The 27,065-nt window shown below is 37.7% G+C and overlaps 2 protein-coding genes and 2 non-coding genes across 5 annotated transcripts; all 4 read right to left on the reverse strand.

Moving 5' to 3' along the window:
• Nucleotides 1–11,329: 11,329 nt before the first annotated feature.
• On the reverse strand, nucleotides 11,330–15,266 carry LOC132149105 (large ribosomal subunit protein uL3). Its single transcript, XM_059558047.1, has 9 exons — nucleotides 15,124–15,266; nucleotides 14,174–14,366; nucleotides 13,791–13,959; nucleotides 13,315–13,450; nucleotides 12,600–12,786; nucleotides 12,221–12,381; nucleotides 12,021–12,122; nucleotides 11,692–11,907; nucleotides 11,330–11,433 (listed from the first exon to the last, which is right to left on the reverse strand). Exons 1-9 carry the CDS (start codon nucleotides 15,124–15,126, stop codon nucleotides 11,392–11,394), a joined length of 1,209 nt encoding a protein of 402 aa, XP_059414030.1. The 5' UTR covers nucleotides 15,127–15,266; the 3' UTR covers nucleotides 11,330–11,391.
• On the reverse strand, nucleotides 11,502–11,637 carry LOC132150854 (small nucleolar RNA SNORA54). Its single transcript, XR_009436031.1, has one exon. It is a non-coding gene; the product is annotated as a small nucleolar RNA SNORA54 (small nucleolar RNA).
• Nucleotides 12,447–12,544, reverse strand: LOC132150857 (small nucleolar RNA U83B). The gene has a single exon (XR_009436034.1). It is a non-coding gene; the product is annotated as a small nucleolar RNA U83B (small nucleolar RNA).
• An 833-nt stretch (nucleotides 15,267–16,099) lies between the features above and the next one.
• LOC132149106 (probable mitochondrial glutathione transporter SLC25A39) lies at nucleotides 16,100–26,587 on the reverse strand. 2 transcript variants are annotated; one of them, XM_059558049.1, is made up of 11 exons: nucleotides 26,406–26,587; nucleotides 25,906–25,965; nucleotides 23,166–23,216; nucleotides 21,817–21,926; nucleotides 21,661–21,728; nucleotides 20,985–21,109; nucleotides 18,939–19,112; nucleotides 18,736–18,845; nucleotides 18,082–18,163; nucleotides 17,807–17,887; nucleotides 16,100–17,021 (listed from the first exon to the last, which is right to left on the reverse strand). In XM_059558049.1, the coding sequence occupies exons 1-11, from the start codon at nucleotides 26,488–26,490 to the stop codon at nucleotides 16,903–16,905; spliced, it is 1,065 nt and encodes a 354-aa protein (XP_059414032.1). In that variant the 5' UTR covers nucleotides 26,491–26,587; the 3' UTR covers nucleotides 16,100–16,902. The 2 variants fall into 2 exon arrangements, with proteins under 2 accessions (XP_059414032.1, XP_059414031.1); XM_059558048.1 differs by having other exon boundaries at nucleotides 17,807–17,890; nucleotides 26,406–26,582.
• Between the last annotated feature and the right edge of the window lie 478 nt (nucleotides 26,588–27,065).

The raw sequence follows: 27,065 nt of genomic DNA on the forward strand, positions 1-27,065 counted from the left end.
TTATTTGAAATGAAATCTAAAGGTGCCAAAACAGAATGATCCTAAACTTGGATGCATTAAGTCCCGATGAATAAACAGACCAACCCAAGGGGGAACGTACTCGCTGCTTCTCTGTGTTTGCAAACCCTCACGCACCTGACGAAGTCTCAAGCACCATTCAAACCAGCAGGAAAGCAGGCCGTCGTGTTGTGAGGCTTTCCAAATGAGTCACACGTGAGTAAGTAACAGTAGGGAAGTGAAGTAACAGGCCACGTAATTACTCATCTGTTCCAGGCTCATCTATATGTGGGAAACGGTCTCTTAAGTGTGTAATGTATCTGTTGCGCTAATAATGAGTGTGAGTGACTCGGCATGTTTTGCTCTGCTCTGATGGAGCAAACCCAAAAAAATGGAGGGAAAAAAAGGATGTGGTGGGAAAGTGTGCCATGTTCCAGAGAAACAGAACACAGGTTTGTAATAAAACATGTGACCTACTCAAGTGTTCTTCTACAACTAGCATACTAAAAGCATCACTTTCTTTCCTGAAGACCTGCATGTAACAGGTCCGGATTTATGCGTAGGGCAGAATTGCTTCAGAGAGCATTTAGGGGTTGAGTCTTTCTTTGGGAATTAGTTCATATAAGCATAAATTCATGCTCAATAAGAGGATGTCAATCTAGAACAACAAACTTTCCTATGAGAAATTAATTTTCTCTGGCTGAGCAGTTTTTGCTGCTATGCATATTGGATTCATGCTTTCTTAAAATATTTTGAAATCTTGACTCGCCGTCTATAAGCAACAGCCATTTTGTGAGTATGAGAGAGTAAGAAATTACAACCACACTTAAGCAGTGTTTTATGCCTTTTTCAGTTCTCTGAATTAAAATGCTTCCCTCATTCTCCCACTTCATGTATTCCCTCATCCATCTCCCTCCGTCTTGTTGGGCCAAAATGCTTGTCCTTAATTTGCCTCCCCTGCACAATCTCTCGTTTTTCCCTCCCTCTGTGAATCATCTACTTGCATGCTACACCCCTCCCCCCATCTTTCGCTCTTGCTTCTTTCTTTTCCTCTCGCTCTCTTCTACATCTGTCCTCCTCTCCATTACACATTCATCACTCGCTCTGTCCTTTTTCTCCTTCACCACAGTCCGACGTCTCTCGCATCAACTTTCCCATCCTTCTCATCCGACAAATCAAATTCTACCCCCCAGCTCCCTCTCTCCTCATTACAATATTGTGGAGAAAGGGGGAAAAAAATCAACAGATTTAAACAGACAAATCAATCACCAGGTAATAGTCTCTTTGTCCCTGAGATCAAGATTTCTAGTTTCCTCTAAATGAGCCGCTGCCTCACAAACTATGCAATGGCAATACAATAGGGGAATAAGAAATATCCAAGGATGCAGCAGAATTTAATTGAACAACCACAGTCATGAGGCCGTCGAATATTGTTGGTGACAGTTAGGGGCTTTGGAGTCAATAAGTTTGAGAACCACTGGATTAATATCTTAGTGAAGACTGGACACTACAGGATTTAAGCCCGATTTGCAAGTCAATGAGCTCGCCGACAGGTTGGGCTGTGAAAAATAAAAAATAAACATCAGCGGGTGATCAGCTCTCAGCAATCTTTATGTGTGAACTACTCAACGACGCATCAAAGAGGGTCGCAGACACAGAGCAGACGGCAAACAAATATCTAGCATGCTAAATATCTGGACCAGTCGGCTGAAACAACATCACATGGTGTCAGGTGTCTCAACAAGCTACAGCCAATGATGAGAGAGTAATGCATGGTTTGAGATCAGTGGAAGAAGATCAGCAGCAGCAATGTGACTTTAGAGCAGATCATCACACATACAGCTTGCAGCACTAATTTCTTCCTGACGTTCATTTTCATTTCATTTAATTTTTCATTTGTTCTTTTTAGTCATTCACTTTCAACTTCTTGTGCGTGTTTTTGTGACAAAACATGGTTTGGGGACCATGTAGAGTCATTGGGTGCCATAGTTGTTGTCAGCTCGTGTAGTGTGTGATCCCCTGTTGCAGATCGTTTACATAATGTCACACAATGTGAACACCATTACAACTTCAAGACACACAGCAAGTCATGTAGTCTGAACAGCACAGTGATCTGCCAACGTTTAAAGTCGTGTAGTGTGAACTTGGATTAAGTATCCAAGGAAGTGGCCGGGTAAGTCCTCACATGTGGAGAGACGAGACCACTCAAGGTAGAAGTGGAGAGTAACTGCCCTTATACAGGGTTTGAAGAGATCATCTATGGCAGGTGTTGACCAGAAGGGATGCTGGGAAATGTAGTTTCCAGTGGACTGGGCTGGTGACGGATAGTGAATGGACAAAAAAAAAGATAGGGCTGTGAATGGACTGGCAGAGGTGTAAAGTGTACCTGCAAACCTTACTTGAGTACAGATATCTTACAGTAAAAATTACTCCATTACAAGTTACAAGTCACCAATTTCAAACCAACTTGAGTAAAAGTCTTAGAGTATCTTAAGTATACTTAAGTATGCCAGTGAAAAAAAGAAATAGTTGATTTGTGAGTAAATCAATCACTCTTCAGTATAACAGATAAATAAAACAATGTTATTTATTTATTGCTTGATTTTTTACTGAACTTTTACAAAAAAATAACAGGAGAAGAATACAGGAGAATAGTGAAAGTCAAAGTTTTCCTGCACTGGTTTCAGAACTTGCATTCTTGTAAAGTAGCCTTGTTGACAAGTTTGGTTGAATAAGGGCAAGATATTGTACTTCAGTGCCCTGCAGTCGGTGATATCACATGAATCACTTTTGTAACTGAAATAAACTGCTGCAGAAAAAGCTAGGTGCCATGCAAAATGGTATGTGTAATATCAACACTCATTACAAATGTAGTGGAGTAAAGAGTACAGATGCTAATTAAAACAACGAGAGGAGAGTAAAAGTGGCTAATATCTTTGATATTATCCAATAAGATACTCACGTACAGTAATTAATTACATTTACTCAAAACACTTACAGCTCTGTGGACTGGCGACTGGGAATTGTGACAACATATAGAAACCATGTCAGAAAGTTTTATTTTTATTTATAAAATGATAACTGTTCAACTATTCCATCATATGATGCATTATTCACTGCTGCAATTTATATACAGTTTTTTCTGCAAAAAGTTAATATCTAGCAGAGAAAAAAAAAAATTTAAGAGCAGTAAATTTCCTTTCAGTCAGGACCACTTGTTAATGTCAGAATATTGTAGAGGTCATGACCTTATGTTTGGTGGAAGGCTTGGCTATGAAGGGTTCAGATTCTGAGCTATCCGCAGGCAAAACCTCACTGAGGTTTGAACCCCCCCGAAGCCTAAACAATTTCCAGATATTTTTATATGCACAGTTATATACCAGTAGAGTAAATCTGTACTGTTTAAATATTGAACAATCTGAGCAACATGAGCTGGATAGATGATATATCTCCGTGGGCTAGCAGTTAGAGAACATGTATCTGCATAGGAGTAGTTGGGTTTGGAGGAGGGTAAGTGTGTGTCTGTGCGACAGAACTCAAGGCTGACTAGTGCGTGTCTGTGCGACAGACTGGCAAGCGTGAGTACGGATGGTCTTATATAGCTCATTAATTGTAGTGGGAGGAGTTATGATCAGCTGAGCGTCAGCTGATGCTTCAATCATGCCGTGTTCTGCCTGAACTACATTTGAGCTCCATTCGTCGCTCAAACTTCATTTGTGGTTATCAAAAGCTATGGCCAGTTATACAGCCCTCCAGCAAGAAACAACAGTGACTTGGTGACCTCCAGCAATAAAATCACTGTCAGTATAAATGAGGATTAAATCTTCAAATATTGCTTTAGCATCAGATCTGTTTTGGATCCATCTCTCTCTTTCTCTTACCCAAGTGTCAATATCTCCATCTTGCTGTGAGACATGATGTAAGGTATTAGCCCCTTGCTGTGTACCTGTCAGTGTCTGTCTACCCATCTCCAGCCTTCTCTTTCCTACCTCTCCATTTGACACCTTGCTCTGTCTCTTCTCTCTCTCCATTCTTATTCCCCATCAGTCTGTGTGTCTCTCTACTCGTATCTGTTTCCTTTCTCTCTCCCTCTTCCTCTCTCTCCTGTTGTGGTGATCAAACATGCCTTGTGTGTCTCTCTGCAGTGCTGTTTGATCAGAGTGGAGAGAGAGCACGAGAGAGAGCACGAGAGAGAGAGAGAGAGAGAGAGAGAGAGAGACTGTGTGTGTGGTTGGTTTCTCAGAGACCTGAGAAACATGCTGTCCCCTTCTGGCTGGGAATACTAAAGGCCCGATCCCACAGCTGCTGCCTTTGTGTCTCCAGCCCCTGACCACACTTATATAAGCCCAGGCCACATAGCCAACTGTCCAGTAAGCATAAAATTCTGTGTATCTCTACCATCCTTTCAAACAGTAGGCGGGGATGAGATGCGACACAGAGCTGTGTTGTGTCTGTTTTTTGGGGGTATCTCAAGCTTGTGATGCTCACCTGGGATCTGAGCTCAGCTGAGTTCACCCGGGTCAGGCAAAATTTAGAATAAAATAAGACTTGAAGTCTGAAAAAGAAAAAAAAGAGTGGTATACTGCCTTGAACTGTAACTGAAGCTTTTTTTAAGTATTGGTGATTATATATATATATATATATATATATATATATAGGCTGTGTGTGTGTGTGTGTGTGTGTGTGTGTGTGTGTGTGTGTGTGTGTGTGTGTGTGTGTGTGTGTGTGTGTAAGGCCTGTAATTTTAATGCACGGTTCCCTCCGCGCTGCTTATACCATGGTCATTTGACAGCATTGACAAGTTAAAGCTGTTAAAGATGTTGCAGCGTTGTCAACATGTTTCTGTGCTCTTTAATGTTTCTGTGTGTGTGCAGCTCCATCTCAAACATCAGAAGCAGCACATTCATTAATATAAAATAGTGCTTAAAATTACTTGGAATTAGCTGTGCATTAATTTTCTAATAATGCAATGGAACATTTGTCAGCCGATCAGATTCAGGTTTTCAACGGCCCGGTAGTATAATACAAAATACCCGCCCTTTTATCGTTTACTGCTTTATCAAGAGCTTTTGCTTAACTTTAAATTAAACTGAAAGCACTTGCAGACTAATGCAAAGCATTTGGATGAAGGGTCATTCTTCAATTGCGGTGACAAGTGGTGTCCCTCTACTTTACTACAGTTGAAATAAACTTTAAATACCAATAAATAATAAAAAGTTTACATGTCTATATTCAACACAATTTGTGCACTATTAATAGTTAACTTTTAGTTTTAAAATACATATTTAATTAAGTTTGGGAGATTGCATTTGTAACAAAATATGCATGTTCCCACCATACCTTAGAGTGGTATCATGGATAACACAAATATAGTGGTTATAATGTGAATATAGATTTTATTTAACGTTCAATTAAAAAAAAATACATATTTTGTTATATTTAACAAAAAAGTTGTGTCCCCCAAATTCATTTCTGTGGTGTTACCACAATGGATTTTGCCCTTTTAAGAAAAGGGGGAAATCTATTTAGACTACTTCCAGTGTGCAAAGGTCACTGCAGGTGCTGGTTGATCTGAGGGGTGCATGGGGAGTACATTCTGTCTTATTAATTTTCTTAAAGTTAATTAACTTTAATAACCTTAATTTCTGGCAATTTCAGGTGTCATACTTGATTAGTGTCTGTGGTGTTATGTTAATAACTTGCATATTTTTACATATTTTATATCAGAAAATTGATAAATACATACTTAATATTTCCAAAATGTCCCCTGATCTTGAAAACATCATGATGGCAGCCTCCATTTTAGAAAAGTCTGGATTTAGGCTGGATTTGTCTTTGGTGTTACTGTCTTTTCTGTTAACACCACAGAGCCTATGGTAACTTGCAATATAAAGTCTGTGGTGTTATAATTACGTCTGTGGTGTTACTTCAAAATGACATAGACATAAGTGGCTGTGTCACCAGTGTTTGATTGAAATCATTTAAAAATCTTTTTTTTTTTTTTTTTAATTGATATATCACATTAAAGTAATTTGAAATGCATAGCAATATATTTTATTAGAGAAAAAAAAACAAATAAAATAAATTCTGCCTCTCATTTGCCACCCAAACTGAAGAATGACCCCGCAAACCATGAAGCAAAGAAACTCTGCGAATGACAACTGAACTGGCTAATGTAATAAAAGACTTTAACAATGTAATGAATGTAAATTATGGACACAAGACCAAGAAATTCTGCTCTCTCACTCACAAAAAATGTCAAAGATTGACCAGCCCGTGGCTAATTATTAGCTGTATCACCCACTGCTCAGCGCGATGACCAACCATTTCCCTGCGCCCCTTTCCACGTGCAGACAGACGGTGGCATGTACTGCACCGCCACTCGCCCTCTAGTGGTTAGTTGAGAAAGCGCGGGATAGGCCTGTCTTCGGCTTAGGAGTCTGTCTGGTGATGCTGTTGCTGGCTTTTAGAATGCTGTGTCCATAGGAACCAGCTCAGAATACTGATTCCACAGTGCAGCACTTGTGCATCAGAGGGATGCAGTCAGGCAGATTCTAAGGACTGTCCGCTGTCTCTACCCTGTCTCTCTTCAAAAAAACAAACAAAAAAAAAAACAATGCATGTGTATTATTTTCTGCAATCATAAATGGCAACATAAGTTTTTTTATTATTGTTCATACTGTGGTGTTTTAATGCAGTCTAAAAAGGATATGCAAAAATATATAAATAAATAAACATAGAAATGTCTGCCTTAGACTATAAAAACATTTATTTTAATAGTATTGCAGTTTTCTTTACATTTTAGTTTTTCCTCCATATTTCTATTTATTTACAACATAATAATGAACAAAAATAGTAGACAAATAAGAGTTATAAATACAAACAAATAATAAAGAAATACATAAATATAATATTTTATTATTACTATTATTATTATTAATTCATAAAATGTCCAGAGCTTGTTTCTGCACATATGCTCTTGTCCTTTACAAAACATCTGTGCACTTTATGATGCTACTAGGTGACAAGTGCATTTGGGCATTATATTATCCTCCTAAAACAACATAGCCAATGACTAACATTTGTTAAATATATTATAATATGTAAAAAAAAAAAAAAAAAAAAAAAAAAAAATTACCAAGATATAACCTATGTTTAAGCATGAATCATACACTGTAGAAGCAATGGTATCAGTGAGTGTGTTAACTGACTGTAGCATGTTTAGAAAGCATGGACGAGGGGTGGAGAGCAGAAGATAGGACAGTGTGGGGAATAGCTATGCCCTGCCAGAGATCTTTATGTAAGTGCACAGCACAGAGAGGAGACCAACACAGACTCGCCCTTCAGCCACAATGACATACCGCTTCGGCCCTCTAATCCCTTCCAATCTCTCTTTTCCTGCACACTCCATTTTTATAATTGAACAATGTTACATTGTTCTTTTAAAAACTGAAATATCATGTAATTGCATTAAAGATTGTTGTAAATACATGTAGGGTAAATTCGGGTAATCTGGGACACTGTTTGCAATTTTGACTTTTGCGATTTATTTCAGTATCTATCTAACACATTAGATTAGACATTAGACTTTTCTGAAATCCCTAAGATGTTTTCTAATCACCAGAAGAAAAAATTTATAATATACCCAGTTGACACATGCCACACCTATTAGTGATTTTGTGCAAAAAATAAATAAATAAATAAAATAAAACATTTAATAAATATATAAATTCTGCCTGGGATCTGGGACAGGTCACTTTATAATCTGGGACATATGTATTAGGCCTTGAAAAAGCCTATATTCACCATACTTTATTCATGCTAAACACAATATCACAACTTTTTTAAAAGCATTATGAAAAAAATGACAAGCACAGAAATCTCAATAAGAAAATGTATATACCAAATATCAGGAACAATTATTTCTATCTCTACACAGGATTAACAATCTACTGTGTTAATTAATTAAAATCTCTATTAAAATTGTTTAATGCACATCTCCCGGAAATCCTATATAGAATTCAACAATCTGATGACGACTTTAACACTCCTGAATTGTTTGCACTTTTGTGGAAAATGTGAATCCGACATTTTTCCAACAGTCCATGGGCATGACATCTGATGCTAACACATTTATGCATTTAGACACTTTTATCCAAAGTAACTTACAGTTCATTCAGACTATACTTCTCTATTTTTTTTACCATTATGTGTGTTCCCTGGGGATTGAACCAACAACCTTTTTGTGCTCTACCACTGAATCACAGGAACATATACTTTGTTTGCCATTGGAATATGTTTCCCAGATTCCATCTCTGTAGCATCTCTGGTTAATCTACCTTAATTGTAATCAGGGACTAAACATTGCACCTATTAAAAGGTTCTTCTTTGAACCAATGGGATCGCTCGTAATGCAAACCCAATGGCAAGGGGGGATCCAAATTGTCATGACACAAGTACAAAAAATTACCATCTTTGCTAATCTAATAAGACTACATACCTCAGCTGCCTTTCCTTGGAAAGCAACCATGTTTTCTTGTCCTTTGATCAAAGTATTTTGAAGGATGCATCAAGTGTATAATTTGTGTCCTCCTATCACTCACGATTCTTTACACACATTCCAATTCATGAAAAAAGATTTGGCGGGAAATGAGTTGGCAATGAATGTCCAATTTCATTATAAAAGTATGTAAATCTTCAGTAATACATTTTTGTTCAAAGGACCCTGAACTCTGCATTTGTTTGGTGTGCAGATTCCTTTTTATTTTTGTATATATATATACACACAATTATTATTAAAATTTATTGAATCTACGTGACCAATTCTATTTTCCTTTTCACTGAATTGATGCACAGTTGTTTCATATATTTGACTGAGTTGTATTTTTGTGCATTGACTGTGGGGGAAGGAACTTTTATGATGTACCCAGTGGACGTACTACACTGTTTAATTCCTTTGAGCCTCAGAATTATTGGTCTAGGAATGACGCAATCTCACTAGAATGTAGTTTTCCATTTGAGAAGCACCCTTTGACCAATCACCACTGCAATTTTTTTTTAAGGCACCATCCTTGATAAATCCTCATGAATATTGCCAGAAGGATGGTGGGTGAGGGGTGAAGGGATTCTTGCCAAGAGTGCAGGATTATCTACAGTGCGAGGAGGAAGAAAGGCCTAAACAGTGTGAAGAGCTTCAATGGTTCTTACGATGTGAAATGATGGGGGAAGCAGTTTTGCAATGAGTCAGTAAGGACAAAGAATCTTAATTAGGTGAGTTCCCATCAGACTATCATAAACAAAAGCCTCAATCAGAACTTGATGCCCCCGATGCTCAGAGGGATGCTCGGCACTCAAAGACAGAACCTAGAGGCATTGGGAAGCTTTAACCATTGTTGCTTGAGATTGCTACAGCAAAATTTACACATGAAGAGATCAGGCAGAGTGCAATGAAAGTCCTCAGTGGTCCTCGTCCAACTCTGATGTAATGGTGGGATGGGCCGGGAGGCCAGAGGGAGTGGTGGAGCCAGCTGTTTCTTGGGTATGGACATCTGGTCATGAGTGCTGTGGGGTGTTGCGGTTGGACGGATGAACATGAACAGGGAAAATGGGTAGAATTCCTGACACTGCCCTTGTTAGTCCTATCATCCCTCATTACAATGAAGCTGCCTCCAGATTGTGAGCTAAATAGAGCTATTTGAGATATAAAGTAATTTAACAGAATATTATTTGAGAATTGTGGAATAAACAGTAGCACATATAAGCGTTTTGAGATTACGGTGGACTTTAATGTTCTGAAATGTACTTTTGCCCTAGAAGTCTCTAGAAGAGCCTTGTGAATGTACAGTACCTAAGGTATACAGTAATAATCATTTGAAGTTTTATAGAAAAAGTTAACCAAAGTTGTCCTAAGACAAGAAAGGGTATTGTTCAAAATTAATTAATAGCAAGTCTGCTATTAATCAATGTTGTCATCAATGGAATTTCATGCCTCATCACTTTTGATGGTGCCCAGACATGATTGTTTGTCACAAGGTGTGAAGTGTCGTCACATTCGTGAAGACAAGTGTGCATCAAAAGACTGTTGGTTGTTCAGTACTTTTGTGATTCACCTGAAGGCACAATGGACTAGAAGTGCCTCTTAAACTTTACTGCCTGCAGTGCAGCAGTGTATTCCCTTTGGAGTGCCTCCAGGTGATGTGGTGATGCACTGGATACTGTACTGTACTGTACTGACTTTGTGTCAATTGCCAGAGCTTGAAGAACCCAGAACAGATAAGGCTTTTTCAGTTCAACAAAACAATGTTATTGCACATTACAGCAGATCAGAAATCTTGAGTTTGTACTGTAAAACTAATATGAATTGCATGGTTTAACAAACAAGCCATAAACAAGATACAACATTATGCACGGAGACAAGTCAGTAATCAGTGTTACCACCTCTGACTTTAATCAGACTGGCATCCCATGTGCGTGCTTGAAATTAGGTTTTGGATATTCTGTTGAGGGATGAATTGGGGTTTGCAAATCAACATGGGTTTCTTGAGGGACCTGGCGTGCTTGCACTCTTGACTGTAGCTGCTCCCAAATGTGTTCAATGGGGTTCAAGTCAGGTGACCGGGCTGGCCACTCCATCCTTAAGATGCCCTCCTTGATCACCAACCTTCCTTGGTATTGGCTGACACAGTCATCCATAAACACAAAATCTTGCCATATTACAACAGGTCAGAATCCTGCAGTCCCACTAAATCTATTTTCTATACTTTCTGACCTCAAGTGAAGCTTTCCGAGTCTTAAAAGTGTAGTTCTCAATTACAGACACTTGTGCTGACAGGGCAGTTGGTACCAAATGACAATCATGTCTCTGATGACTATCAAAAAATAAATAAATAAGGATGACATTTCATTAATGACAACATTGACTAATAACACCTCCATGATATGCATGAATTGTGAAAGAAACATTTGTTTTAGAACTGATGAAAGGTGTGGATCCACTTCAAATGTTGACTAGTGTATACAGGTTTCATTAATCAACCAAACACCTGAAAGCCAGGATTTTCACTTAGTCAGGGGGATCTAGGAGACTGTCATTGATCCAATTCCTGCAGCATTGCTTTCCTGAAGCAACCTTTCCACAGCGGTCATGCACACAGACCACATTTCTTGACAAAAGCCATTTGGGTTGAATCTATACATCCAAGATTAGGGTGACTTAATTGTATAATTTGGTTTCAGTTAATGTACACATTGAGATTGTGAACAGTCTTCTATTCTGAAATGCAGAGGAAAAAAAATAAAATAAAAAAAGACTGCATTGAGTTCATTTTGTTGATTTTATTAAACCACAACACAGTACTGCATGACAACCCCAAACAGAGCAGTGGCAGAGTAAAATTATGAAGTCTCCTTGGCAAGGCGGTCTTTCTTGAGGGGCCCCTGTTGAAAGAAAAGATAGGTTACTAACAAATTTAACGGACTACACGCGCACACAAAAAAAAAAAAAGTGATGTCATCAGAGAGTGAACAGGGAGAAAGCACAAGAGAGGCACCACTCCCCTGCCTCACTGTTTTTTTGATCTTGCACTGGAATGGAACCCAAATCTCAGATCGACAGGCTGAAACGGGTTACGAACAGTGCACTGCGGAGGATCGCAGCCAAGGAGGCAGAACCCACCAAAGCAGCAGTGCACTTACCATGAAGCTTTTCTTTTCCTCGATGGTCTGGAAACGTCCATGACCGAATTTGGAGGTAGTGTCGATGAATTTTAGGTCGATCTTCTCCTGGGCACGGCGACTGGTCTGGACCAGAAGAGATTTGCGCAGAGTCAAAACCCTCTTCCTGGTTCCGACCACACAGCCTTTCAGCATGATGAAGTCATTAGTCACTTGACCATAGTGCACAAAGCCACCCTAATGTGGAGAAAAAAAAAAAAAAAAAAAACAACAAGTCCATTAAAAACCTTAAAGACTACACAACCTGAAGTCACTGAAAAATCACATAAGGTAGGCATCTGCACACTCACCAGGGGGTTGATGCTCTTGTTGGACAGATCGTATTCAGTAGAGGCATTGTTCATAACTACTTTTCCATCCTTTGTGTGATAGCCAGCACCAATCTTGTAGATCTAAAAAGCAAAACATTATGAGAAACAAGACTCCAGGAGGAAAGAAACGCTTAAAACCAGTCTTCCAGGAAAGCTTAAGTATAATTCAGAGGCCTCACCTTCTTGTTGATCTCAGTGCGGTGGTGGTAGCCCTTCTGACCAGCACGAGCCACAGAGAAAGCTACACGAGCAGGGTGCCAGGCTCCAATACAGGCCACCTTACGCAGACCACGATGGGTCTTACGGGGCAGCTTCTTTGTGTGCCAACGGCTTGTCACACCTACAGAAAAAAAGTTTTTGATCAAAAAGTGGTCTTAGAAGCACATTAGACTAAAATATGGCAAGTGTGCTGTCAGAAGGAAGGCAGCATGGGAAATTTCCTCATGCGTTTCGGGCGCCATGCCTGACGCGATTAATCCATGTCTTTCATCATTATGTGCACAATGCTTGTCAAGATTCATAAGAAAAGACGGGTTGAACAAAAAGCCATCCACTTACCCTTGTACCCATGACCCTTGGTAACACCAATAACGTCAATCATCTCATCCTGACCAAAGACGTTAACGATGGGAATTGCCTGCTCAAGCTTCTCTCTTGCCCAGTCAACCTTATCAGCAATAGAGCCTCCATTCAGCTGAATCTCCATCAAGTGAGACTTCTTCTGTCTGAGGGGCAGCAGGCGCATCTACAGAAAGTTGACAGTTAGTAAAGCTATTTAAAAAAAAAAAGCCCCAAGAAAGTATACATTAGAAATATGCAAGCCATAAAACCAATATTTATCCATAAACCATACTGTATACAAGTTTGTTTGTACACTACATGACCAGACAGCGCAAGTGTAAAGTATTTATTAGATTGTCAACGTCTCAATGAATTTTACTGAAATAAGACAAGTTACAGAAGCCTTTTTTTGATAAATTTGTAATTGTGAAAGTTTCTGAAAGTAAAGCCAGAGAAAATTTATAGAGGACTGTAAAAAAAATATAATTTCTTCACAGGACCCAAAATTAAAAGCAAAGTCTGAGTTGACTTGAAATCAAGTCACTTACATTCATATAATTTTCCATCAGAACACGTGGAATGGACTTGCTTCATTAACGGCTAAGACAAATAAAGTGACATTCTGAAAGAGACATCCATAATCTCCCAGCCTTTTCAACACAAAGTCGTCACCGAAGCCCACACTTCTGTGAGATGCAGCTTGTAAGCTCACCTGTGTGTGGGCAATGATGCGAATGATCTGGCAGTACTTCTTCATGGAGGCAAAGTCTTTCTCCAGCTGCTTCTTGCCCTCTTCATCTTGCCACCTCTTGCAGTACTTGGTAAAAGCCTTCTTCTTGGATTTGTACCTTAAATTGGTAGACAGGGGCACAAAGAAAGGTTTGCACAGTTCCTTCATAGCCCAGCGGGCCAGTGGAAAGAGACTGGGCATGGCTGCTTGCCCATCCTCACGGGAAAGGGGAGGCGTCAACAGCACAAGGTAATTTCGGCTCATGGCATGGTTTCTAAGGAGCCCTTTCCACCAGCCAGAGGAGCCCGGAGCTCATCAGGGCACTAGGCACCTGAGCGGAGCTGCACCACACCGACACGTTAGACTGGCTCAGAGAAAAAGGAGTTCAATCTGGCCAGCAACTATCAGCTCCAGACTAAACATGCAACCAATCACAAGTCATCAAAACCAGGCCTTACCAGTTCTTATAGAAGCGACGCTTGCACTCATCACTAATGTGCTCAGCAAAAATGGTCTTGAAAGAGCGCAGGCCACGAGGAGTCATGACATAACCAACAACACCCACCACAATCATGGGAGGAGTCTCCACAACGGTCACAGCCTCAACCACCTCCTTTTTGTTGACCTCTGTTAAGCACAAGCAGCACAAGTTAGAATAAAAACCAGAATGCAGGTTTAGGACCAGGAACTTATGAAACTGCACTCAGAACTCGACATTCAGCAAGGGCTAAAGGCCCAAATATGTCCGCCCGTCGAGAATATCATCACTGACAGACACTAAACTTATAGATTTATAATTTCTACATGCAACAAAATCAGAACGCTTAAAACTTTAACTTACTTGAGCCAGGTCTGTCAACCTCACGGACAATGTGGGTCATGCCAGCCTTGTAGCCAAGGAAAGCAGTCAGGTGAACGGGCTTGCTGGGATCATCTTTAGGGAAACTCTTCACCTTGCCACGATGGCGTTTGCACCTCTTGCGGGGCAGGAAGCCCAGAGAGCCGTGGCGTGGGGCCGAAAATTTACGGTGAGACTACACACACAGTTTCAGATTATTAATCTACTTATCTTTTGTAACAATGTAATATTAATGGTGTAATGTAAAAACTTGATAACTTCACATTAACCCACAGCTTTGTAACCAACAACAAAAAATATTCAAATTGCAACTCCTAACAAAAAAAAACAACACGAATAAACAAAAAAAGTACCAAAAAAAGGTTAAGCGGTTAAGTTATTCTATTACTTAAATCGCCTAACGTTACTTTTCTTGCACGAGTAAGTTAGTTTTATCAGTAACTTTGACCAAAAATAACTACAGTTAATTTACCGTTAAACGGGTCGCCACATGGGAAAACATATCGGACAGCATAAAAACTACTAACATTGGCCCTTTTTCTAGCGTTCAATTCTAGTATAAAGTTTACCTTCCTACGCTTCACTTGATAGGCCGTAAAAATACGTGCAAGCAGATATCGTTCACAGCGCTACTAAACACGAAAACAAAAAGCACAGTTTACAGCCATGATGGATATAATATCTTATTTCGATCTTTGTGTTTTCTAAAGTGTATTTAAATCGTTTGTGTGTGTTAAGATTTCAAAGCCGAGCAGAACGTTGCCATTTTCTCCCACGCCATGCGTTAAATACTCAGGCGCGGCGGTTACACTCCATAACCACAGCAAAACACTTGTTTACCATCTATGCCTAACATACAGATTACGATACGTCTAAAATCATATGGATGACTCTGATTTAGATTGGATTGTGAAAGAGAGTCGACCACTCACCATTTTGTCCCCAGACCGATTGAAAGAGAGCGACTGAAAGGCGGCGCTTCGTTTTAAAGCAGTATGCGCGTCATTGCACACGTCACACGTACGTTATGATCCTGTAGTGGCGTCGCCCTCCATTCGATCTCGTACTCTTTCTTTTTCTCTATCTCGTTAATTCATTTGAATTAATCTAACAAATATAATCTTGGCCCTACTTTACTTCACTAAAGTATTCTACCTCTAACAAGCTGTATAAAATAGCATACCAAATAAAAATTTCCCGTCATTTATCCGTTCAGTAAGATTTTGAGCTACAAAACAAATAGACACTCGACGTGAATTATATAAATAATTTTAATAGCACGGCAATTCAAAACCCAAGGATCACTCACAATCATTTTGGTCGAGAATTATGCAAAAACAGCTATCGCCGGATACCAATCATGTCTAAATTGAAGGTAAACAGACGGGCCAAAAAATCGGATATGGTCAGAAGATTGGATCTGTGCATTAACACGTGCACTAATGATTGTACTCCACATGTAGCTGAAGACATTAAATATGAAATCTTCCACTGTTTCAAGATTAATGTCAGGTACATGTGTAAAATACTTCTGTAAATCTAAGATGTGTAAGTTAACTAGAAGTCATTTTAATCTTAATGTCTCTTTTCTATTAACATTTTTCTTATTATTATAATTATTGATAATGAATGACACAGCTGAACACAGAATCGAATCAGTAAATAATATGCAAGTTAAAATAAGTTATAAAATGTAACCCACCAAACCAAGAATAAGATATATGCATGCTGATGTTTATATAATATTTATTTAAATGTTCCTTACTTTCAAGTGTTATAAAATATATATAAACAAATAAATCATAGCATGTAATATTACAAATAATTACAAACAATCAATCAAACAAAAAAGTTTGCAACTTATTTCTGTATAATGTGGTGATGTACATTAAGCGGTCTTAAAATTAAACTTCTAAGATGAAGATCTTTTTTAAATGTCTTATATTTAATAAAATCTGAGAACTGTCTAATAATTTCAAGTCAGCATTAAGTTTTACAGCAGTTCATATCTGAACTAAATGCAGTGAACATGTGTAGCTAACAGGACAAGACTTGACTAGAACAATCAGGGGCATTACATTCTCAAGGCACAAAACTTAAAATAAAAATGGCTTTTCCTAAGTTCAGTGGCCACACAAATGACAAGTCGTATACTTTAGGTGAATCAACTATTTGCAAAAAAGAACACAATTGAATAAAATAAAACTAATCTTTTTTTTGTTACTTGCTGAAAATGAAGACAGTAAAGCTCAGTTTTGAGCAGTTTATCCATTCTGAGGTTTCTTCAACATGAACAGCAGAGGGCAGCACTGTGTCTTTAATAAAAGGGACTCAAGTCATGCACTGCAGATACTACAACCTGGATGTCACGGTCAACCGGCAGCCATTTCACTGAGTGGGGCATTATGGGGAGGTAGTGTTTCTGCCAGCATGCTTTGGTACTGTTCATTAAGGCATCACAGGGTTTGTGGGGAAACTGTGCATTTATTGATGCATCATAACGGAAGTCTTTCATCTCAGATGCAAAGTAGTGGTTTACGTCTCACAGCTTTTATTCCTTGTGCCAGACAGTGGACACCTCACCCAACAATTCTAGTTTCTTTTTTTTTCAGAGAGCTAACTCAAAGCTTTGCTAAAGTCCTCGGTGTTGGCAAGGAGTCTCTCTCAGCTTCCTCTTCATCCTGGACAAACCTCTGGTCCTCCCGCTCATCTCAAAGTCCACATCTGGCCTGATTCAGATTACGCTCCTGAAAGAAAGTCTTCCCGAACTCATAAGTGCTGATCATGACAGCACAGGCGGGAGCAACTTTGATCACTCTTGGAAGAAAACCTGAAAAAGGCAAAGCTGTTACCTGAATGTATACAACATTACTCCTGACTGTTTAAACAATAAAAAAGCTGTAGTCTGTCATTTCAGATCCAGCTTGGTCCTACACAAATCTTAAAACAACGTTCTATGCATGCAATATATTATATGTTCAAAAGATTACCATAAACTATATTATTATATGACAATAAACTATTGCGTTTATTAATCCAGACTAAGACTGCATGATATAAGAAAAACTGACATCACAATATTAAGATTTTCTGTGCTATATTGTGATATGTAAAGGTACAGGAATTTTCACCAGATGACGGTAGTAGTTATATTTGGAAAGAATAATTCAAGAATGACTATGGTGATTATTTGGGGAGTGCATAAAAACATACCACTACACTTTACTGTACATTTACAATACTAGTTACGTTTTAATTTGTATTTCTGTCCAAATTATAAGCTTGATGGCTAACCATTTGAAAATGAACAAACAAAAATATATGCGGCCAGCTCCAGAAGGCACTGCTGAACATGAATTGCATGAGTATAAATGCCGCACTTCACTCTGAAACCAGTAGTGCATATGTTTACTGAAATAGCAGTCTGTGCGATTTGACAATCACAATATTGTCAAATATATCACAATATATATATAGATTTTATTTAAATGTATCGTGCAGCCCTAATCCTGGCCATAACAAACAGGCCTCTTTTAACTGATGTCAATCTCTAGTTTGGCAAGCTGAAGTTACATAACTACTCTGACGTCACTATAACTAGATATTAGAGCTTACCTGCAAACAAACCCCTATATCCCATGTCAATCCAGATATTCCTCATCATGTTCCATGTGGAGGATGGTTTCTTCACAGAGACTCCTGCCAAAGGTCAAAATGTCATGAAATTTGATGCCTGATAAATGTAATTAAATCTAGCTTAAGTGATCAGCTCCGAATTGTTTTTAACAGTGAGCCGTCACCTAATGACATCATATGTCACTCAACATGCAGGTTGTATTACTCCACTCTTTCTGACGTGTTAACAGGTGAAACTACAGAAGCTGCTGTACCTCCAAGAGCCTCCATTTCTCCTAACTGGATTTGCTTGCGTGTTTTCACCACATCAAATGGCAGGGTCAGAATTGCAGCAATCTGTCAAAAAAAAATATATATTTTTTTTATATATATTTCTGATAACCCAGGATGGTATTAAAAGACATTCTTTTTTTTTATTAATACTTTTTTTTTTAAGTAAATACATGCATAATGTCCTATAAAACAAACAAAAACTGTCCTTAAACATTCTATATATAATTAATTATACACTTAATTATTCAGTTGTTTTATATTCACAAATTAATTCTATTTTCACTGCAAAACCAATACATTTTAATAACGCAGTAATGTTATGTAGTAAGAATATCCAGAAAGCAACTTGACCATTAGTAAGATATCGGCTCAATTCTACTCATGTCCTACATTCATCTGGGATAGAAGCTGACCCAGCATTTGTTCTCATGCACAATGGCCTTTTTGATAATCAGTCAGGCCAGATAAGGTATCACGCTCTGTTTGTTCATACTGTTTTTTCTAACCATAGCGTTATGTAATCATTCATAAACTCCTCTATATTAATTTAAAGCCATCAAATTCCTTCTTTTAATGCATCACTTAAAGTAAAAGTCATCAGTCATATTTGGCTTTTGAGAGTATAGGCTACTCACTGCTCCTGAGATGGCCCCTGCTGTAAAACTGATGCTGAATGAGGTCTGTGGTGCCCTGTACTGCTCACACAGCTGTGCCTTCACTAGCTCATAGTTAAACCAGTACAAGGCTGAGGGGAAAGAAAACACAAAAACAGTCAAACATTGCATCTGGGGAACATCAGTTCACCATCACGCCGCCAGAGTGTGTACGGGTCACTGACCGGAAAAGGGCACGTCCCGAAGAACAGTGGGTCCCCAGCCTCTCCAAAGAGATAACCAGCCGTCCTGAGCCACAGCCGAGCGGATACACACCATCAGCTCGCTGTACGGTAGCTTGCGGGACTGCATCTTAGTCCGAACTAACTCCAGAGGGCTGATCACAGACACCGCTCCCACTGAGCAGCACAGAGAGACTTCAATAACTTGACAACAGAGATCACACCACAGCAGAAACAATCGAACAGTACACTGGGAAAAGTACAACAAAAGTATGGATGCACTGATATTAACATTTAGCATTTTTTGTCTAAATGCATTTAAAATAACATTTAAATCAATCTTTCCAAATACTAGAAGTGAATTTAGGCATCACAGTATTATAATGTATGTACAGTAAGAAAAAAATATTTTCATTTTGAGATTTGCAAAAGATTACAATAAACAGTGTATACACAACCGTTCGAAAGTTAAGGGTCAGTAAGATTTTTCTTGAAAGAAATTCATTCTGAATACTTTTTGATCAAAAGTGACAGTAAAGACATTAATAATATAAAAAAAGAATGATAAATTATGTTCTTTTCACCTTTCTATTCAGTATTCAATTGTTTCCAAAAAACGAAGCAGCACAACTATTTTAAACATGTCAGTATATTATAGGGCTGGGTAAAAAAAATAGATTTTTCGATTAATCGTTTTTTAAAATGTGGTCGATTCAAAATCGATTCTCAAAAGCCACGAATCGATTTTTTTCCATATTTATTTCTGCAAACATTGAACGTAAGATTAACATTAATCTAATTACTAGTCCTATCCACTAGATGACACCCTCTTATTTGCCTTGCGCGATGTTACCAAGGAGTGAGAGGCGAACCTGTCATTCATTCATTCTGTGTTTAAAATGGCGTTTCAGGTGCTTTGTCGGCGTTGATGCCACCTTCACATAAAAAGTCAGAGGTATGGAAGCATTTTAGATTTCGCAAGCAAGACGACCACGATAGTGTTGTGGACAAGAACAAATCTATTTGCGTGATTTGTAATGCAGAGGTGAAATGCTGTCTTATCTAAAAAATAAAATAACTTGATCCTGTTTGATCAAGGAATGCGACTGTTCTGACTTTTTTCAGCATACATTTTTCATCTTGCAATCAATTTGTATTGTATTTATTTAACATAATAGTATGAATTTGAAAAATAGAAATGGGTTCTGTTTTAATGTACCCAAGTGGACCTAAAATAAAAGAGTTTAATATACAGTTTTGTGGCTCTTAATTTATTTTTATTAATTACCCACTTGTAAACTTATGTTCACTGTTCTTTTTTATAAATATAGTATTTGTATTAAATCTATATTCATTGAGTTGAATCGAGAATCGAGTATAGAAAATCGAATCGAGAATCGAATCGAGATCGAATCAATTTTAGAGCTTGTGAATCGAAATCAATCTGAATCGATACCCAGCCATAGTATATTAGAATGATTTCTGAAGGATCATGTGACACTGAAGACTGGAGAAATGACTGCAAAAAATTTGTCATCACATGAATAAATTAAAGTGACTTACAAATGAGGACAATGAAAGCAATCAAAATGCAAAAGTGAAATGTTTTAAAATATAATAATTTTACATAATTAATTACTGCTTTAATGATTTTTTGTTCAAATAAATGCAGCTTCAGTGATCATTAGAGATTTCTTTCAAAAATATTAAGATATCTTTCCAACCCCAAATGTTTGTGTATTTATGTACTAGCTAAAAATGTTAATATAATATATAATATGTCTTCAAATGAGTGTTAGATGGCAGCAAATGTACATGTCAAATCAGGAGAAACGAGAACCCAATTAATATCCAAAACTGAGTGATACATTAAATTAAACACCTCTACTTTCCGCCAATAACCAATATAGTATCCATGTATTCTGTTGTTTTTCAGAGTTATGTTTAGGGACACGTAATATTATTATAAGATCTTCATAATACAAAGTACAATGCAGCAGTTTTGTAAAAGATGCTTGGATGAGACAGGACGTATAAGTTAATACTCACATCTTGCTAACCCTCCCGCTATGAGGGGGATATAGTCCCCCTGATAGCCCATGCTGTAACGCAGGAAGTCTCGCAGCTGGTCATAACAGGTGAAATATATGACTGTGGCAGGAACCGCCATCACCCTTCAAACACAAGGGTGAATTGAAAATAACTTTTGATTTTGCACCAATTACAAATGTGTGTCTTTTCAAAGATTCCCATTTATTCCCATTTGCCGTTTTGTCAGGCCATGCGCTCAAGTGATCTGACCCCAAAAAAAAGATTACAGTGAACTTGATCCAGACGTTCAATCATTAACATGTTATTTATACATTTACAAAGACAAAGGGTCATTTGCTTGGACAGTAAACAGCATGGCTACTGTTTTCTTATTTACATATAATGACCCATATGCGATAGATCGCTTCAATACACTTGAGTCATCTGTCTGAATCAGTCTATCGAATCCTTCAATCAGTGAGTGATCTTTGAATCTATCAAATAACTTAATGATCTAAAAGTCATTACTTTCAGAAAAACGCTGCACTTGAGTGCAGAATCAAAGTCGAGAGTTACAGTGCACACTTCTTAACAGACACACACATAAAAGGACTAGACTAGATCTGTTAGCACCTGTTATGACAGCACAGTTTTTTTATGTAATTGTACACTGGCATTATGATGCTGGACTTACAGTGTGGGAGGAAGTCCGCTCCACAGAGACCTGAGCCCCTCATTACGAGTAATCTTTACAAATGCATCCTGACAAACAAAAAGTGAGTTTATAATCAGTTTGTGTGATTACAAAAACTTGGATTCACAGTTTGAAAAGATGCGAATGATTTCTCACCACGGTCCCGCTGAAGTGGGTAGAGGTTTTATACCAGCTGGAGCAGCTTGACATATTCTGACACACATAGATGTGGTCCATCAGCCCGTTACAATAGAGGAAGCATTTCCCTAAAAAGACAGACAAAATGCAGTAGCACTATTCTAATATGTATTGTTTTTTCACATTTTTTTATCAATGCCAACAAGCACTCAAATTACGTAATTGACTGCAGTGATCAATTGTGAAAAAAAAGACAATTTCTTTGTGAACTTTTATTTTCGATTTCAAAACACTTTTTTTTTTTTAAACCTTGCAATTGATTATAATAGAATAGGTTAAAGTTGTACCCTATACAAATTGTGTGGGTTAAAGTCAGCATAAAATGACAAATTCATATATGTTCTTAATGCATTTTATTGATCTGATTTGATATTGATCTGTGAACAATTCATCCATGCATAAGTGCCTTTTTAAACACAAATTGTTATATAATCTTCCAGAGAAGCACCAGTTTTCTCTTTGGTGGGTTAGGGCTAGTTTTCTCAGATCATGTAGTCCTCTTGTAAGCCCTGTCCCTTTCTTACACAGAAAGCTTGCATTCAGATCTGCCTCCATCTAATCAAAAACCGATGAACAGGCAATGAATAGTCACCGCCCTACATGTCACAATACAGAAAGAAAAAGATCCATCACTACTTCTGTTAGCTTGCAACACTACCACAATATGGTTTCAAAAAGCAAAAGGAAAAAGAAACAAATTGCACCCTTAATAATCTTGGATTGTTGTTTTTACACACCAACAGTATAGCAACCATGTGATGCTTTGACATCGGGGTTTTTCCAATAATTTAAAAGGATTTAGTGATTAGGACTTCTAGGAGGTCTTAGATAAGAGCTTCTATAAATATTAGTGACCATGGCATTGACCGTGCTGTGAATCCAGCTTTGGCATAAACAAGCAGTCTTCTTACTATTTCTGGATAGTACACAAGACAGGTTCAAGGTAGGTCTACCTGGCATGGATTTTAGTTTGTCCCAATGAGCTCTTTCAATGGTTGTCTGCTATAAACATGCTGAATAAATATTTATATACAGCAGAGCAGACCTCTGAAATGCATTTACTGAAAGCATTTTTTCAACTTGTGGTGTTTAGTGCACATTTGTCATGTCTGTTTGAAATGTGACCTTGTGTTTAGCCCTTCAGAGACATGAGCCAAGATGTTGTCCACACTATGTGACTTAGTTGTTTTGCAGAATGTGTTTGTAATACTTTGAGTGGTAGTTAGTGAGTGTTAATGAAGCGAACATCTCGGTTTTGGATGGGGACTATGAGCTCAGATGACAGTTCATGCAGTTCACATACTCACATTTTGAAGGGCGGATGACCGCAGCCCAGGGCCTTGACTCTGGTGCTAGGGCTACGAGAGAGAGAGAGAGAGAGAGAGAGAGAGAGAGAGCTCATAGGTCTCGTGCTACATTTTGCATTTGCTATGTGTGTAATCAAAAGCTTACAGCAGGTTATTAGATATAAACTACCATTCAAATGCTTGGGGTCAGTACACTTCATTAAAAAATAAACAAATGGTTATTTGAGATGAAGAAAATGAGAAATTAAACTGCTTATCCATAAAGGACGCGTTAAATTGACCAAAAGTGACAGTAAAGACATAATGTTCTGAAAGATTTCTGTTTGAAAATCTATTTGAAAAATTAAGTTTTTTATTCACCAAAGAATCCTTAAAAAATAAATATGATTTCCACTTAAATATTAAACTCTTTTCAAAATTTATAATATGATAATCAATGTTATTTCAGCACCAAAGCAGCATATTAGAATGATTTCTGAAGGATCATGTGGCTCTAAAGCCTGACAAATTAAGCTTTGCCATCAGAGAAAAAAATAAAATAATAATAATAATAATAATAATAATAATAATATATATATATATATATATATATATATATATATATATAAACCGATACACTAAACTATACAAATATTTCACAATATTACTGTTTCGTAAAAAAAAAATGTATCAAATAAATACAGCCTTGTTGAGACTTCTTTCAAATACATTAAAAACATCTTAAGAATCTGAATGACAGTATATCTTCATTCTTGCTGGTATTACAGCTAAAATAGGTCAAATTATTCAAAGGTGTACGTCAATGTCCCAAAAACATTTAAACACTGTAGTGCCATCAAAACTTTGCTTTGCTTGGATATTGAGCAACTCAAGACACAACTAGTGCGATACGTTTAGTGGAAGCACTGGAAAACAAGGGTGTTTTTAAGAAACTATTCTGGTGATGTTATTAGCACAAAAAAAAAAAATCTTCATTTTACCTTCAAGAGACATATTTCAGCTAAAAACTTAATGGGAGCAGGAAAAAAAACAAGGATGTTGAACTGGTGAGACTTGTATCATGTCTAGGATAAATGCAAGATGTTCACTGTTCAATCATCTGTCATTCTGTCTGTGAAATCTGAAGAATTGAATATCTGTACCATAGGCTTGTGGCGATAGATGGTGCTGACGGTGATACCGGTGTTAAGCCACAACACTGGTTACGTCACTTGCCCACCGCAGCACCGAGCCCCAACCTCGTTTTGATCATTTCTCCAGTGAGGAGAAGAGTGAGGTAAGACAGACAAGAACATGCAGGATCATTTCGTTTTAAAACTAAATGCAAAAGCACCTGTTTGGCAATGAAACTTACATTTTAATATGGACAGTCATGGAATTTGTCAAAGTTAGCATAAATTAATCAAATCAAATCTCCATATGGACCAGTATCTGTAAACGTTAAGCCGCAAAATTTGTTTGAAATATGAATCCATGTTCTGCACGTCTCTGTGTTAATTAATGAATGGCAGAGATGTGCGGGTTTGTTTACTACATAGACTGAAGCGCATGACGCTTGCATTAATTTCAGCATCTGAGCTTCAGAGTTCTCTCTCCATCAAGCGATCTGAACTTTTCAGTTCATCTCAATGGACGCACAGCGCACCTGTATTTGATGCTCTGTAAACTCTTTGTGAAGGCGCACGACTCACCGTCGCTTTACTGATAGCGCTGTTTCTCACACATGCAAAGAGAGAGAGAGCGATAGTCTTACCACGCTGAATCGACATGCCATATGTAAACTATTCTTTGTTGTCTTCTCCTGTCAAAATAATGGAGTTCATTTAGAATTATTCATATTCATTTTCGAACAAGCAGAAGACATACCGGTTTCTCCGGTAGTGGGCGGAGCTAAAGCGCAAATGGCAATTTCCTTGGCTGGCGCTGATCTCTTACCGCGCTGTTTTGATTTCAGCAAATCATTTTGACCGAACGCAGACAACGTGATTAATATTCATGAACCCAGCAGCTCATCAATTCATAGTGCATTGTATATACATTGGTATGATAGTAGAATTATTAGTAGTATTATCTTTTAATAATAATTAATATGATCTATTACTATTTTTTTTTACAGAAACCCTCAATGACCAAAAATATCTTAAGCATCACCACCAGTCTTAAGTTCAGTAAAAATGACAAATATGCATTCATTAGGCCTAAAAGTTAATTTTTACATAAAGGCATTGTGCTAGAAATATTACTATTATTTAGTAAAATGTATGTGATACTGCTACTACTGTTGAAATAAATCACAATATTTCTTCCATGTTTTGATTTTAATAGCAAATCCCCTTTATTTACCAAAAGTAAAATGTGTTTAAATTTCATAAATTAAAAGACAAATTAAATTTGGGTGAACTTGTTTACTGTTTTTCATAATTATATAACTTGTAGAAAAACTTTAAACACAATTGTAAATAAGTATAAAGAATGGCATTGGTTTTATTTTTAGTGTTAAAAAGTTATGTTTTTTTAATTAGTTTTGCTTTGGTACCGAAATTGGTACCGAGAACCATGGATTTTCACTGGTATCGGTACCGAATACTGAAATTTTGGTACCGTGACAACACTACTGCCGTTAATCCGGAAATGAAAAGAGGGAACGCCCCCACCCCCACGGTGATACCAGTATTACCGGTCTTGTCACACATCAATTAACCAGTGGGAAAATGTCCTCAGCGTCACAAGCCTACTTTACCTTGATAGAGGGAAGTTTGCTGGGCTTGAAGTCTGATCTTCACTACATCCAGTGGTGTGACTGAAGAGAGAGAGAAAGAGACACATTTTCCAATGTCAAATTAAACTCAGTTACTTTATGATCACATAATTATATTCCTGACATTCAGTATCATACCAAAGTTTGAGGTCAGTAAGTATTTTTTTATGTTTTTGAAAGTCATCACTTAAGCTTACCAAATAAAACAATATTAAAAACAATAATATTGTGAAATATTAATACAATTTAAAACAACTCAAGAAAACATTTAAATTTAAATCCATCTTTGATGAAAACAACTGATTAACCCCATACTTGAAGGGTAGTGTGTGTGCATTAAAAAGAATCACATTATTTGTCCCCCCCCCCCCCACACAAAAAAAGAACAGTATGCTAAAATCACACAAATGCAGGAAAGATATCACAAAATTTTTAGAATTAATACTGAATAGAGAAATGATGGTGCTGATTTTTTTCCTCACCAAAAAGAGATGTTAGTACAGCCCCGGTGCCAGACGCAAGCATCTGCTGCACAGGTGTAATAGCAGCTGAAGGCCCTTCCCCCATCCTGCCGGTCCACCTGAAAAACAGAAAAAAAACAGGTCTACTGCAGACATCAGTATAGACACAGATGTCTAGGTCAGAATTACTTTCACCAGTGAGACCTGCTGACCACCTCGAGCATCCGAATAACAACCTAAAGTCATCTGCTCTTAAATAATGACATTTATGCAAACATGGATGCAGATATTAAAAGAAAGCAACCGCTAGAGGTGGTGATGATCATAATGGCTAAGCACAGCGTTCTGATATCTTATCTATTGACCACCAGCTGTGGGTGGGTCACCCTCCCCGTACCCTACACTAGTCCTGCAGAAGCCAGCAAACTACTTTACAAGAAACAATTCAGCGTGAGACTGACCAACACCGAGTGCAGTTTGGATGCATTCAGTATATGCATAAAACATATACATAAAAACAGGATTTCTGAGACATGGGGGTGGGGGGGATTAAGTGATTTTTTTTACCATATCCACTTTGAAAATAATCACTTACTAAATCATGACAATCTTAACTTTGGTTAATTCAGACAATGCCTTGGCCAGTTAGGCTAATGGTAATAGTCCTAAATGTCTAATCAT

This window comes from Carassius carassius, chromosome 9, assembly GCF_963082965.1.
Source record: "Carassius carassius chromosome 9, fCarCar2.1, whole genome shotgun sequence".
NCBI classification, from domain to species: domain Eukaryota; kingdom Metazoa; phylum Chordata; class Actinopteri; order Cypriniformes; family Cyprinidae; genus Carassius; species Carassius carassius.